This window comes from Oryzias latipes, chromosome 24 (genome assembly GCF_053564925.1).
Source record: "Oryzias latipes strain Hd-rR chromosome 24, Olatipes_Hd-rR_3.1".
Lineage (NCBI taxonomy): Eukaryota > Metazoa > Chordata > Actinopteri > Beloniformes > Adrianichthyidae > Oryzias > Oryzias latipes.
Window position 1 is genome coordinate 22,246,911 of NC_136260.1, and position 15,471 is coordinate 22,262,381.

Consider the following 15,471-nt stretch of genomic DNA (forward strand, 5'->3'; position numbering starts at 1 on the left):
GCAGCCAGTTATTAGATTGACGTCTCAGATGACTGACAGCAAGTGCTGTATGCCCCCTGTCACACGCTTACCTTTTCAGCTCGAGAGCACCTAGCGGCCGTCAGGAAAAAATGCATAAATCAGCCGCATCATTGAATAAGCCGCAGGGCTGAAAGCGTGTGACAAAACTAGTGTCTTATAATTATGGTAGTTAATAAAATATAAGTCTTTTTTTGCAGCAAAGTTTTAAAAATAAGTTTGATAGAATTTTGATGCTTTACTTAAACAAAAAATAAGAAAATTTGTCAAATTTCAGTCCATAACTACGGAGGCCTGGACATGACATTCCAAACTTACATTTCAAATTAATCATTTGCCATGAGTAGTATTTTGTGTGCACAAATTAGCGTCTTTTGGTCACAATCTAGTATTTTGTGTGAAAAAAATTAGCGCATTGTGGGTAAAGTAATTTGTTGTCACAAATTAGTACTTTGCGCACACAAATTATTTATAGTAGGAATTGAAGATATCAAGGTATTCATTTTATGCGCAGGATATAGCATTTTATGTGCACAAATTTTTATTTTGCGCATAAAAAATTGTGGTATAAATTAAAGATACTAATATATTCAATAGCCCAAAAATGTGTATTTTGTGTGAACAATTTAGGATTTTGTGTGCACAGATCAGTAGTAGGATTTAGAGATAGGCAGGAATTGGTAATGCTAAAATAGTAATTTGTGCAACATGTAGTGTAATTAGAATTTGTGCTCACAAAGTCGGATTTTGTGGGCACAATTTAGAATTATGAATTAGAGATAAGAAAATATTAATTTATGTGCAAAATTTAGTGTTTTTGTGTGCATAAAACTAAAATTTAATGCACATAAATTGGCATTTTGTGTGCACAAAGTAGGATTTTGCGGGCACAATTTAGCATTAGGAATTAAAGATACTAAAGAATAAATTTGTGCAAAAAAATGAGTCTTTTGTGTGCACAATTAAACATTTTGTACGCACAAATTAGTAGTGAGAATTGAAGATACAAAAATATGAATTTTTGCACACAAATGATCAAGCTGAAGGAATAATTTTTTATTTTTTTTTGATGGCGTGTCCAGGGCTTTGTACACAACGTGTTCAGCATTGATACCAGCTCTGAAAAAATCCTTATCTTAATGTTTTTCTTTAGCATCAGTGCCTGAAGTTCGTCTGTTTTGATTCATATGAAGCCCACAGCCCTGCCTGTCTTTTTGTTTATACAACGGCTGTTTGCTCTCTAATTGTGTTGTTGATCTGCCAGTAGTGTTAGGATGTCTCTGTGAGTAAAATGATAGTTTTGTTGAGGCGGCTGTGTCGAAGTGCCCTTGGGCAACACGCTGAGCCCCACCGTGCCTCTGGTGGAATGAGTTAGGACTCTTTCTTTGAGTCTAAATTAAACAGTAATGAATCCCATTGAGACAACTATTGTTGTAAAATAGGGTTATATAAATAAAATTGAATTGAATTAATAGGCTAATCATTAAAGTATTAGGTTGAGGCTTTTGCATAATCCAAACAAAACCTCTTCTAAGAGAGGTAACATTTTATTTTCTGTCAACAAAGATAGGTTTGGAGAACCGTAGAGGTGTTTACTGCCGGGCTGACCCCTCAAACAGGCATCCAGCACCCCTCTGCCTGTTTCAGCGCTCTTCAAACCAAACCCGTTAGCTCTGCAGTTGACATACAACACCAGCCGTGGCTCGGTGACCCCGAGCAGCCTGTAAGGAGGGTTTCAGCTGGGCACCTGTTGACTGGCTAGCTTGATTTCCTCACCGGCTCCGTGTCTCTCCCGGGACACATGCGGATCTGTTCCGATGCCCAAACACAAATTTACATTTATATGAAAGAAGCGGGAAAAGACAGGTACAAGCAAGAGGAATCCTGTTGCATTTCCACAGCGCGGCGTGAAGGTTTACGCGCAAGGTTCTGGGAAGCGTGGCCGGCGGTGGAAGGAATTCGGTTTAGCTCTAAAGGAGTGACTTAAAGGAATTACAGTTGTGAACCAAATTAGGAGCGGAAAATTGCAGCAACTATAGCGCCAGCCAAGAAACTAGACAAAACGAAACATGAAAGGTAATTGTGGAAACTGAAGCTTTTTGAACATGAGTGAATTTAGAGTTTGCCTGCTTTTGAAAACTCTTTAAATGTTTCGTAAAGGTCAGGGGAAGAAAGCAACAGCCTGGAAAGGTTTATTTTGTTGAATCGATGTTACAACAAAGGAAAAGCATCTCTACAGTAATAGTTTTAGAAATGTCAGACATCAAACTTGACAAAGAAAACAAGCTAATCAATTTTTACCTTGATGAATATAAAACTGTGGCACCTTCTGATCAATTAAATAATTGAAGAAGGTGGTGAAATAGAAAAAAACCCAAAACAAAAGCATCTCAAGGTACAAAGGAAAACATGAATCTTCATCTTTGACTGTGAGTCATGACTGAAAACAACGTAATGTAACTTTTGATCATTCTTAATTCAAAATATGGATAAGAGGAAAGCAACAAACTTTACAAACCAAAAGTGGAACAAAAGGTCAGATACAGCTCAGAACAGAAGGCGGTTATTTTTTAATGCAATATCAGACGCAGCTATGTTTCCAGTGAGAAAATTCTGAGAGGACATAAAGTTCTTTTCTACCTGAAGAATGCATAATTCATCAGAAGGAAATAACATCTTGTAATGAGAGCGTTGAGACATTTTGGATCGCTTTTATCGATCTTTCTTTCTTACACACACGTTTGATGCAAAAGTCTTGTGAAAACAAACAGAAAAACTCTGATGAAAGAATGGGATGCAGAAGATCTGAAAAAAGTAATTCTAGTAGAAACTAGAAGCGAAATCTACTGCAAAATCGATTAAAAGTCTAAATTCTTTCACAACTTAAGGCACTGTATTCAACATATAGGCATCCACCATTTGTCCAGAAATTTCCCAGAAGTGTGCATCAGTGCTCAATCCATTCTGTTTTAAAAATTTGTCTTTAAAAAGTATATTTAAATTTGATTTTGTTAGAAATTATCTACATTTTCAATGAATTCATACATAGTCTTTGTAAAATGTTCATCGTTAGGTCTGACGGAGCCAGATGTCGTCAATAAGCAGTGATTGGTCCGACTTGGGCTGAGTCAGCGTTTCTATTCCAACCGCTCTCACCAATCAGAAGTGAATTTGTTCGAAGGCCACACCTCTTTCACTTGCAAGCGCTCCCTGAACTATGCCGGAACGTTGGACGTGGGGACCAGCAGGCTCCACCTACTTTTATTAAGGCATCTGATTGGGCAGTTTATGACTTGAACTTTAACGGTCACTCAGTATAGTTCTTTTATACAGTTGAAGGTTGTTAACCATTTTAATATGAATCCCTGACAAAAGTTAACTTAAACGCTTTCTAACTTTTGACTTCTGTGTACTAAAATTAGAGCTGGGTTATTAGTATTTAAAGTTTAGATTATAATACTTTGTTGTGTTGTTTACTTTTCTGAATATACGACTGAATAACAATCTCTGGAATTTTGTTGACACAATATGGAGAGAAATTAGACTCAGTCGGATTTGTGCGTGCGTAATTCTTGATTTGTGCGTAAATTAGGATTTGTGTATGCATATTCTTGCTGTGTGTGTGCGTAAATTAGGATTTGTGCATAAATTTGGATTTGTGCGTGATTTGTTACTCACATAATACGTTTTGTGTATAAGTTAAAAAAATATAAAATGAAAAAAATACAAAATGCAATTTACGTATGTACAAATTAAGATTACAACAGCTTGAAACTACTTACAAACACACATCTTTAAAAAACACGCACGAATCCCTTGTTACGCACACACAAAGCCAAAGTTACGCACGGATCTACAGTGAGACTGTTTTCACGTCTCACAAATCCGTCCGTAAGTGCTGCGTTTAAATACCAGTGGAATGCTCGGTCATTAGAATTTTCCTATCAGCCTTCCCTTCTAAACGTATCCAGACAATGACTAAATCAATACATGAAGACAGTAGATGTTAGTTTTGAACATAGAGGCTACTTACTTCGGGGCGTTGACCACCGAGATGGGCCGCCATTCTTCCCGTGACTCTCTTAGTCTGACTGCCTTTGATTTTTCCGGAAGAAAAAAACAGTGCCCCCTACTGGTCGTTCCTGTTACGCATTTTGTATCAATTTGGTGTCTCTGAGAATAATATACTTTTAATATATATATTAGCGTTTAAAAGTGAACGTCATATTCTCAGATAATAATTTTTATTTTCCTTTAAAGTTTTTTTAAGCCCTGCTACACCCACTGAAGGAAATACGTTTAGAAGGGAAGGCTGATAGGAAAATTCTAATGACCGAGCATTCCACTGGTATTTAAACGCAGCACTTACGGACGAAATTGTGAGACGTGAAAACAGTCTCACGCAGTGTTGCCAGATTGGGCGGGTTTCCGCCCAATTGGGCTTCTTTTGGTTATGTTGGGCGGGTAAAATTGGCATTGGGCGGGTCTATAAAATTTGGGCTGCTTTTCAAAATATTTAGCGGTTTTATTGTCATTATTATTATTTTTCTTATTATTTAAAATATTAAGTAAAAGTATACTAATTAATATATAGCCTAAAAAAAGCATTGTGAATATATGAAACATTACAGTAATCCCCCCGTGAATAACAAAAATCAGCGAATAATTGACGCTGTTTTAAAACTCCCAGAGCCTCTGCAGAGTCAGAACCCTTTTCTGCCGTTTGGGTTCATTTCCAAAAGATGGAGATGCTGCAGGGCTTTTATTGGCTTTTATTAACCTTGTCAGAATGGTTACAGCTCGAACAAAAATAGCGCAGCCTGCTTATACACTCAGCCGGAGGAGAACGTTCAGCCAACGCGCACCCAGGTAGGCCCCGCCCCCTCTAATCCACCAGTCACCAGCCCACCGCTGATTGACATACGCTGTGGTCCAGCACCTGGCAGTGGCAGAAAGAGGGGGGCGCCATCAAAAGCCATCTAGAGTACACGATACGAGAAACCTATAACTGGATTTTCTGTACTTATTTTATAAAAAAAATTATTATAACAGACTTATTATATAATAATTTATTATTATTGCGTCATTTTTTATTAGGCTACGGCTATACTTTTACGTTCAACATTAGGTTTTTGCTAGGTTGAGATTTGGGCTGGTTTTTATTGAGGTGGGCGGGTTTTACGATGAGTTTGGGCTGGAAACTGTCGCTCAGATCTGGCAACACTGGTCTCACGGTAGATCCGTGCGTAACTTTGGCTTTGTGTGTGCGTAACAAGGGATTCGTGCATGTTTTTAAAGATGTGTGTGTGTAAGTAGTTTCAAGCTGTTGTAATCTTAATTTGTGCATACGTAAATTGCATTTTGTATTTTTTTCATTTTATATTTTTTTAACTTATACACAAAACGTATTATGTGAGTAACAAATCACGCACAAATCCAAATTTATGCACAAATCCTAATTTACGCACGCACAAAGCAAGAATATGCATACACAAATCCTAATTTACGCACAAATCAAGAATTACGCACGCACACACAAATCCTAATTTACGCACAAATCAAGAATTACGCACGCACAAATCCGACTGAGTCTAATTTCTCTCCATAACACAATGACAATAAAGTCAATTTTATTCTATTCTAAAAAACTTTATTTAGAAAAAACTATTTTAGCTTAAGAAATCTATTAAAAAAAACTTAAAGAAATAGTTTTTAAGATAAAAACATGTTTTTCTGTTAATTGCTTATGTAATAATTTACAGTTTATCAACAAAAACTCTTCCTTTGTTCAGTAATTTTAATAGAAATATGAAAAGTGTTTCTTCCCTAACAAAGAAAATTGGTTTAAATGTAATTTTGTAAGTTCAGTCTGGACCAATTTAAAAGATTAGCGAGACAGCAAACACGAACTTTAATATGATAAACTTAAATTTACTGAAGAAAAAAAAGAGTTTTTTGGTTTAGTAATGATTATCTAAAAATACACTCTAATGAAAAGGAAGTTCTAGTGGCATTTTTCTGGTGACGGAGGACATTGATAAAGGAAAAGAAAAGAATAGCATTTTTGAGTATTTATTTATTCAAATGAATCAGGAGATGATGACACGCAATAGAAAAAAGGGTGTAGAAAATACGGTGGGCGGGCCACAAGCTTCCTGCTCCGCGACGGGCAGGAGAATGGGGGGTGGGGTTGCCAACGGTGCCATCCACAACTCAGAGGTGAAGTTTTTTTTTTTTTTAACTTGTCCTTTCCAACAGCTGGGCAGACAGATGAGAGCTGATGGCTTCTTGTGTTGGACATATTTTACTTTAACAACAGGGGTTAAGAATCTTCTGACAAACCAGAGGTATGTCTGAATAAACCCCTTTGTAATCGAGGCCAAACTTTATTTATTTCAATCATATTTGAAAATATTTTTGTGTTGGAAGAGCCCCCAGAGCCCCATACGAGCACCCCATCACCACCCAGGAGTTCTGGGCATCCCCCCCCCCCCCCCCCCAACCCCACGTCCGAGCCAGGACCCTCCCCAAGGGAGACTCGCCCTGCGCTCCAGGCAGCCACCCAGCCGGCCCACGGTTGGTCCAGGACAGAGCAAGGCAGGGGCCAGCCGACCCCGCCCAGTAGGAGGACCCCCAGGGGAAGAGGGGGTCTAAAAGGAGTGTTGTAAACATGTCCCAAACAGGCTCGCCCACAGTTGGAAATTTGGCGAGGCCCAGCGCTCAGGGGCAAGGATCAGAACCCACACCACAGGGACACGGACACCCCCCGGCTCAGATGTGATGTGATCCCCGGCTCTTGGTCTTGCCAGAGAACTCAGGGATCCCTCTCCCTGCATGGAGAGAGGACTGCTGGGCCCAGGAAGCCATCACCCAGGGAACACGGCTGCCATTGCCAAGGGCCCAATACCCACTACCAGGGATGGGGTAGGGGACAGATCTTAGGTCCCACCATCCTTGTGAAATGTGTGTGTGTGTTTGTGAGGGTGTGTGTGTGTGCACGTGTGTGTGTTTGTGTTGGAGTGTATATTTTGAGGGTTATAGGGTGTGTGTTTTAAGGGGTGCAGTTAAATTGGCGGGTGGGGCGCTGAGAGGTGAATTTCTAACGATCTACTGCAGCTCTGCAGAAACTACATCCTAGAAAACTACGCAGGCTTTTTGGATTTTGGCTAAAAATGGCACGACACGACTTTGAAAAATGGATGAAATAATGATGGTAGTGGAACTTTAATGCCAAAGTAAAGGTTTTGTGCCTCATTTCAAAGCGTTTGGACAAACAGATGAACTTTAATTCTGAGGTCTTTACTGTTGTGGTGCAGTCTGGGTGGACGGTTCAGCTCACCTGACAGGTAGATGTTGTCTCCCGCAGAGATGACACTGAAGAACTCACGGTCGTAGAAGGGCAGGCTGGCCAGCGGGTACCACTTACTGTTCTGGGGGTTAAAACAGGTGACTGCTGTCAAAGAGCGCTGGCTCATGCCGATGGTCTGACGCCCTCCCACCAGAACTATCACCTCTGCAACACCTGGAGGACAAACGAGGCAGAAAAAAAAAAAAGAGGTTTTCTGAGAAACGCTCCACAAAATCCCAAAAAGCAAACTTTTCTCTGGCCTGGAAGAAACGACAACATTAAATGAGAAAGTATAACTCAATTAGCAAGACTATTGAGGCTGCCATATGTCCTCAACACGCACTACAAGCGCTAACCTACAAATTTACTTGGGCACACTCAGCGAAACATGCACCATTAGAGCATGGTATAAGAGAATCGCAAAATCAATAGGCAAATCAATTTGTGTACATCTGTATGTGAAGGTGGACTTGTGAGATTAAGGGGATACTTGAAAACACGTTTGGTTCACTGCTCTGAGACGGGGAGGCGCATGCACGCACACGTAGCTGGAGGAATAAAGACACCAGTGATTCAAAACACACACACACACAGATTGGCAGGCGGCCACATGTGTGTCCTCAGGTCTTCTCCGTCTGCAGCAGCAGCAGGCGAGGCGAGCAGACAAAGATGAGCTGTGTTAGAAAGCAGCAGGCAGGCGGACAGAGGGAGGCACGCCAAGGAGGGAGAGGATGAGGAGAGGAAGAGTGGAAGAAAAAGAAGTGAGAAGAGAAGGTGGAGAATCGTCATAAATCCGCTGGTTCACCTCTTTGGATCGATATTCCCTCACACAATTGGGTAAACACCCAAGCTGACATATTTTACATATGATTACAACATTTACCTTTTTTCCCCACTATTGTTTTTTCTCTCAAAGCCGGTGAAACAGAAAACTACAATGAGCTTTGCCGAAGCGAAGCCAAAAGAAAGCGCGGTAAGCGCTTCCTTGGACATATCGTGGACAAAGAGCTTAGACTTAGTGGACGGCTTAAAGCTAGCCAGAATTTTTTTTGTTGTGTTTTTCTTTTGAGAGATTTGACTCTTTCTTTATGTGGGAAAAACAAACTAACAAAACAAAGATGGCTGAGGGAGGATTTGTGGCTGGGTCACAGCAAAAGATAAAGGAAACTCGGGAGGGTTTTATGCAGATCCTCTGGAAAGATCCTGGAGGGAATTTAGGCCAGGATGTCTTGTTGAACCCCGTAGGTTTTATTCCAAATAAAAGACGGTGATAAAGTGACAATTCATCAGCGGGAAGGTGTTCTGGAGCATCACAAAATGATCTCTGAAGACCGAATTCCTTAGCTGCACAAGTGAAAGTCAGTTCAGGTCATAATAAGAACACTTTTGTTCAAGCTATCTCCACAAAAGTTCACACAGATGCCACCAGGTTAAGTCTACAACCACAACCACAGTTTTCCTGACATTTGACATGGTGAAGAGGCCGCCAACTTGAATTCAAAGGAAAAAAATGTATCAGCTACAGACTGGAACTCCTCCTTCCTCAAGCACCATTGGGAAGCTACTTAGTTAAATGTTCCCGTTAAAATGTGTAGATTTTGCCCGGAATTAGCATGGTGAGCTAGCAAAAGTGGCGTTCCCCTGTTCTTCATGAACTCAGACTGATTGGATCGATATGACATATCATAAGAGCACATCAGGATTGTGGGCGTGGTTAACTAAAACCTCTACGGCCAGGGAAATCCAAACATGTACTTTTGTCAATACTTCCAAAATCGACATAGACCTGTTTGTCACCCCCAGGCAACCCAACAATGAAATGGTTGCTATGGTGATAAAACCAACAGATTAGGCGACTTTTTGTTTTATTAAAGAGTTTGTCAAAAGCAGAACTAACCAGAGTGGCATGAATGGGAGACTAAGAGGCGCTCAGCAGGTTAAACTTTGACCAATCAGGAACCTACATTTGGTAGGGCCATATGGATGACGTCCCCTTTTATTTATGGAAGTGCCGACCAATTAAAAGCGATCATGCATTCAAGAACGTGAATTAAAGAGCGTGCATGTAAACGTAGCATCAGATGTTTGTCCTTTATTTCTTTTCTTCATGCCATTTTGCTACAGGATTCTCAAAGTGTTGTCTTCTCCTTTTCAGGACGCCGTTTTTCTTCTCATCTTGCTTTTGAGTTTTTTTGTTGTTGTCCCCCAGGTAAGTAAGCAAAGTTTCTGCTCCAATCTGAGCCAATCAAGGCAAAACCTTTCCTCTCATCTCCACATCAGTAAGTTGGTGAACAAACTGATCGTTTCTAAAAATATTGTTGTTGAAAATGCACTTCCTGATGGGATGTGTTTGTTTGTGATCGCAGAAGAAGCCAGCGTGATTTTCAAAGACAGTTTTTTTTTTCCTGGTTGTTTGCTCAATCCCCACAGTATCTAATTAAGCTGACGATTCCTCCACGCGCCGCTCCGGCGTGCTGAGCGTGTCTGCGCACACGCAGGTCCTTATCATCACCTAGTGCACACATGCACGGCTGCGCCCTGTGCTTTCTGCTTGACCGGACACGTCAGCTAGACTCCACATCTGGGTGCTCCGGCTGCCGGGCGGCTCTGACCCCTGAAGCCCCGGACGCATTCACAAGCTAACGCGAGCCGGCGCCGGCCTGTCAGAGCACCGCCAAACACGAGGAGGGCACCGCTGACGGCGAGCCACGCCATCGCGTCGGACGGATGGGTGGGAGCATGTGCACGAGTGTTGTTCTTGGACAACGAGGCCTCGGAGGGACGACTGTCAGTAAGCGTGAGGCTTGATGGGAGTTAGGTACGGGGATGGAGGGATGCAGGATCGAAGGATGGAGAAGAGCGTTTGGGGATGAACAGATAACAAAATCCTGACAGCTCTTTTCTTTTCTTTTTCCTGACAGTTTATACCCAGGGCAGTTTGGGGAGATTTTCTCCATCTCATTGTTACTGACCTTTTCCAATCTTGTGAAAATATTTTAAATTTGTTCAAAGAAAAAAAAAATCTACCCAGGTTTAACACACTGCTTTATTTGCAACAAGGAGGACTGCAAAAGCTTTTATTTTGGAGTTTTGCTCTTTTCTTTGCTGAGAGTCTGAGACATTAGTTAAATTTAGTTTTTTATGGACGCCCTTGAGAAGAATTGTGCCAAAAATAAAAATCAGTCAATCGGGGCGGGGGTTGTAAATATTAAGTACAAGTCAGAAACCTTTATTTTGAAATCTAGAGCATATTTATGTCCTGCAGCAGTCCTGGACGGCAGCGATTTTTCTCACAATTCTTTCTTACTGTGCGTAAATTTCTCCCCATACTCAAAAACTCATCAAAATTTCCACATGCCTAATACCCGGTTAAAATGAATTTTTGGGGGCAGTGAACACCCCCCCCCCCCCACACACACACACACACACAAATAATGATGACATCACAGCAGGAGTAACCATAAAAAATAAGGAATAGGGCCAGAATCTCTTATGGGGCAAAAACAAATATTTCAAAATCCATTTAAAAACATAAAAAATTTCTAAAAAATTTCCTTTAAAAAGATTAGCTTCGGTATCTTCTACAAACATAAACTACAACTATTGCCTCATAACTCCTCGAAAAACGTTGTTCCTAAGGAAATCCCAAAATTTACTTTTACCAATTTTTCTAAAAATGATATAGACCTGCCCGTCACTCCAAGGCGACCAAAAAATTAAATGGTTGCTATGGAGATGAAACCAACAGAAAGCTGCCATTTTGAAAAAAAGTTGTTGTTTATTTTCAATGCATTTGTCACATGCAGCCAAAGAGGGCAGGTCAAGAGGGGCCGGCAAGGGCAGAGCAGGCCATACAACATATTTTGCGGATTTACTTGTAATTATTTACCAATTACAGCAAGATGATTAGTTAAAACTAATTGAGATCAGGATGGATCTCAATAAGCACCCATATGTTCTGTTAAAACCAGAAAGAGCAGCTTAACATGAAGCTTATAGTGAATGAATGGGAAAATATTTGACCTTTATAGAAGAAGAATAAGTTCTGGGAGCGAGTGTACCTTCTGCATTCTCCACACCACATGCATACCATCCATAAAGGTCACGGTAAAGAGGGAAGGTGGTTCTTTTTTTAGCATTTTCACCCCCCCATCACCTGAAATGGACGTCCATGCAGGTGCAGCCACTGACCCGTCAAAACGCCGTGCAGGTAGCTTCCATCACTGAGGCATTTGCCCTCTCAGTGGTGACGCACGGTCACCCGAATCTAGGTGTGAACGCTTGCAATGTGGCTTGGGAGGAAGTCACATCCGACGCACGTGGAGCTGACAGCTGAGCGTTTTCTCCATTTAGCGTCCCATTTAGAAACAACATTTTAGAGTTTCTCTGCTGTTCCGAATGTGCTGCTCAGCAGCTCTAAGGTGCTTTCTCCTTCAGATACAGGGAGCGTTGGGAGTTCTGACTTGGGGCAGATCAAGCTCGTCGACGTGAAGTGAAAATGAAAAAAAAAAAGGCGTGATATAAAATGCAGCCAATTTCACAGAGGCTGCACTTGTCATTATCATTTTTTTCCTCTCAGTTCAGAGCGTCTGCATGCATTCATTTACTAACAGCACTGTAAATCACAGTGTTTGTGTTGCTTTAAAAGGCCAGTCATTGCAGCCGTTGCTTGCTGTTAATTGTGGTGAAATAGACGGTGGCTCCCATGTGTGCGGACGCTGGTTGCTGGGAAGACAAATGCGCACACGATTATGTTTTCTACCCCTCTCAACCCAAGATCCTTTGCTCTTAAATGCCTCCAATGACAAAACGTTTAATTGTATTCTGATGAATTCTCCTGTTTCTGCCCGAATGCAAAGCAAAAACACGAAGAAAGAAATGTGCAGTGTTATATAGCAGAGCCCCCAGAGGGACATTTCTGCCTGTGCGGATATAAATAACTCCAAAAAGGTCTGTGTTCTGGACCGTCTTATGTTGGAGCCAGCTCTCAAATTAAAGATGATGCCTTTCCCACAGAGCGTGACGATGAAGGCACACATGTAGCCTACAAGCATGCAAAATCACTGGCTTTCTTTGACTGAATGAACCTGCTTGTGAAGTGGGCTGAAGCTGGAGCATCACAACCACTGTGGACGCAAATAGACAGTCTGAGGGAAAGACAAAGACAAAACGGACAGGATGTTTCCTCCACCACAGTGGGTGTTTTCACGCTTTGCTTCCCACCTGCCCCCTTGTTTCTGCCCTTTGGTAAACACCTTCCCCTTGATCTCCATCTGCCCCTCTAGCTCATTCTCTTCATCTTTCTCTTTGTCAACCTCAGGACTCTTCGATCTTCTTCAAATATAATCTCCGTTTCATCTTCCTTCACCGCTTCCTGTTTCTTCACCAAACAAACCTTTTGGCTCCGGCGCTTTTTTCCGGCCTTCTTTTTCGACATGTTATGGACTGTAGCGTTTACAGAGCGTTGAACTGGGCTACACGATGGAGAACAAGGACTACGATTAAATACTATAATGCCTAATAGACATACTGTCAGAACCAGCAGCACTGAGACAACCTCGTGTCTTCTTGTCTTTTTTAAACGATCAATACGGGAACACAAAAGATGTACATTTTCAGAACCACCCTGGGACAGCCACACATCCAAAAACTAAACCGGTACCCTATACGTCCATCTGATACTACAACGAGGCTCGGTTCTACTCAGCAACATTTTTTAATTTACGATAAAATAAATACAGTGAAGGCTTTGCAGCTTCTTCACAAGGTCCACACTCATTTTCAAGTTATAAAGGCAAAAACCACAAATGTTTAATCCTCTACTATTTTCACACATTATCTGCTACTTTAGATAACTCCAGTTTATCCCAGATTTACATCATTTTTGTACATAAAGTTGCATAAACCTCCTAAATGTTAAGAAACATAATAAACATATTTTACTGTTTTTAATAATTTCCAGTAGTAGTGAGCTTCTACCAAATTCTATTATTTTGTTCAAAGCATTTGAGACAAGGGAAGATCATTTTAATGAGAAAAAAACACTAGTCAGAACTAAACCCACATACAAAGAAATTACAGTAAATATAGTACAAGATGGATTTTCTACAAGTTGCAAAGCATTTTTGTCAAATCCCAAAAACACAACTTAAAGTGCAACAAATAAATCAAATTCTTAAACAACTGAAGTTGCATCCTCCACCCTGAGTTTTCTAAATACCCCTGACATGATAAAAAATGAGAAAATCCCTTTTGGGTAAAGCACAGAGGTGGAGGGTTGATGATTTGATGCCACTCAGTTATCCATGAATTCAATTTATATACAACCCAGCCAGCAAAACAAAACAAATTACCATAAAAAACTGCTTACTAAGTGAGAAGGTACTAATTCAAATCCTGGCTGGGTTCTTTCTGGTTTCCTCAGTCCAAAAACATGTTTCACAGGTTAATTGGTGATGCAATAGGTGTGCGTGTGTAAATGAGTGTGTCCCTGCAACAGACTGGTAACCTGGGTGAACCCCGTCTTCACCCGACAGAAGGTGGGATAGGCTCCAGCACCTCGAAAGGGACTCAGCAGGATGAATGGATGGATGTTAGAAACTGAAAATCTCGTGGAAAATAATACCTTTAGTTTATTGCTACCTACAAAAAGGTGCATAAAAATAATAAATCACAGATGTACACACTGTACATATTTGCATTACATTTTCCACAGTTACCTTGGGCACATGACAGCTATTGGTAATAAAGGCAAATATTATTTATCTGAGGTGGCATTTGCATAACAAGATTTCAGCTTTTGTCTGATTACTTTTTTTTTTAAATATAAAATGTAAGAGTTAAAAAGATAATCTATCTTTTGCACACCACCCACCATGCTGTACGTTCCAGTCAGAGGACAGAATTAAAATCTCCCCCTGAAAGAGAGCGGGAGTCCATCTTTAATGCCTTCGCATTTTCATCCTTGAAATATAGCATATTTAAACTGGAGGATATGGAAGGCATATAACTTCATTTATTTTATGAAAGGATACTATATGATCATTTGAATTCCGTTTTTCACTTCAGTATTATGCTCAATAAAACCTATTTGTTTTCCAGCCAAGCATCAGATGCATAAATCACAGGACTACAGTGGTGACAGTGACAAAGTACGCAGCTTGACTAGAGAAAAAGAGAAAATGAATGTGACAGTGGGGTAACATGCATAAATATAGACAGTATGCATGATTATATTGGTGTGCTGTACAAGAAGAGTAAGAATGAAGGGAAGCAAGACTTTTCTTTTCTTGGTATCAGAGTCACGGTGACACCAGCAGTCTTTCTCTCAGCACTCAGGATCATTTATTCCCCGCGTGTGGTCCACAACCTTCCATCTCTGCTGCTTCTCTTCTCTTCTTTTTTTTTTTTTTTTTTGCTTTGTCTAATGCAACAACATCAAACCCTCTGCAGTTAATTTGCTGCTGGATTGGAAGGCAAAAACCTTCTAAATCATGTCAGGAGGGTGTAAAGTGCATGCATATCACAAAAGAACAATTTTATTGGTTTAATGCCTTTTGTTTATTCTTAATTGCAGTTTAAAGTAATTTCTTATGCTATCCTATGACCCCCACCCTTACATTGATGTGTTCTCCCTACCATGACAAAGGTGGATAAAGGTGGAGAGGATTTCATTTGGACACCAGTGAAGATCACAAATCATTGGAGAAAAAAGGTTCAGCGAACAGTCTTGTGGGGTCAAGATGACCCAACTCCCAACGTTGCGAGAGGGGTCATCTGGACCCCACAAGACAGCACAAGGGCTGTGTCGTTTATAGGATGTAGTTTCTGCAGAGCGGTAGGAGTTCATTGAATTCACCTTAGAATTGTGGGTGGAGTAACCCCGCCCCCTGTTCCTGACACCCTTTCTGTTTACACTCCAGCTAGCTTACAGCCCGTCACAATCCCAACCTACAGTTTGTCATCTTAGACGAGGAAAACCAAGAAGTACTGTGGATAGATCTAGTCGTCGACAAGTGGAGAGGCCCGCCCCAATCCATCATATGTTTTAGATCATAATACGATCTTTTTTAAACAGCATCTTTTCGTCTGCTCCTGATGTACAA

The 15,471-nt window shown here is 40.8% G+C and overlaps 1 protein-coding gene across 10 annotated transcripts in view; it reads right to left on the minus strand.

The window, feature by feature from the left end:
* The window catches only part of klhl29 (kelch like family member 29), a 280,668-nt gene that overhangs the window by 46,170 nt on the left and 219,027 nt on the right, over window positions 1-15,471 (minus strand). For all 10 annotated transcript variants that reach the window (XM_011491437.4, XM_078943199.1, XM_004083387.5 and 7 more), the window contains one exon: window positions 7,358-7,540. In XM_011491437.4, coding sequence (XP_011489739.1) covers window positions 7,358-7,540 — 183 coding nt within the window. The remainder of the gene's footprint in view (window positions 1-7,357; window positions 7,541-15,471) is intronic.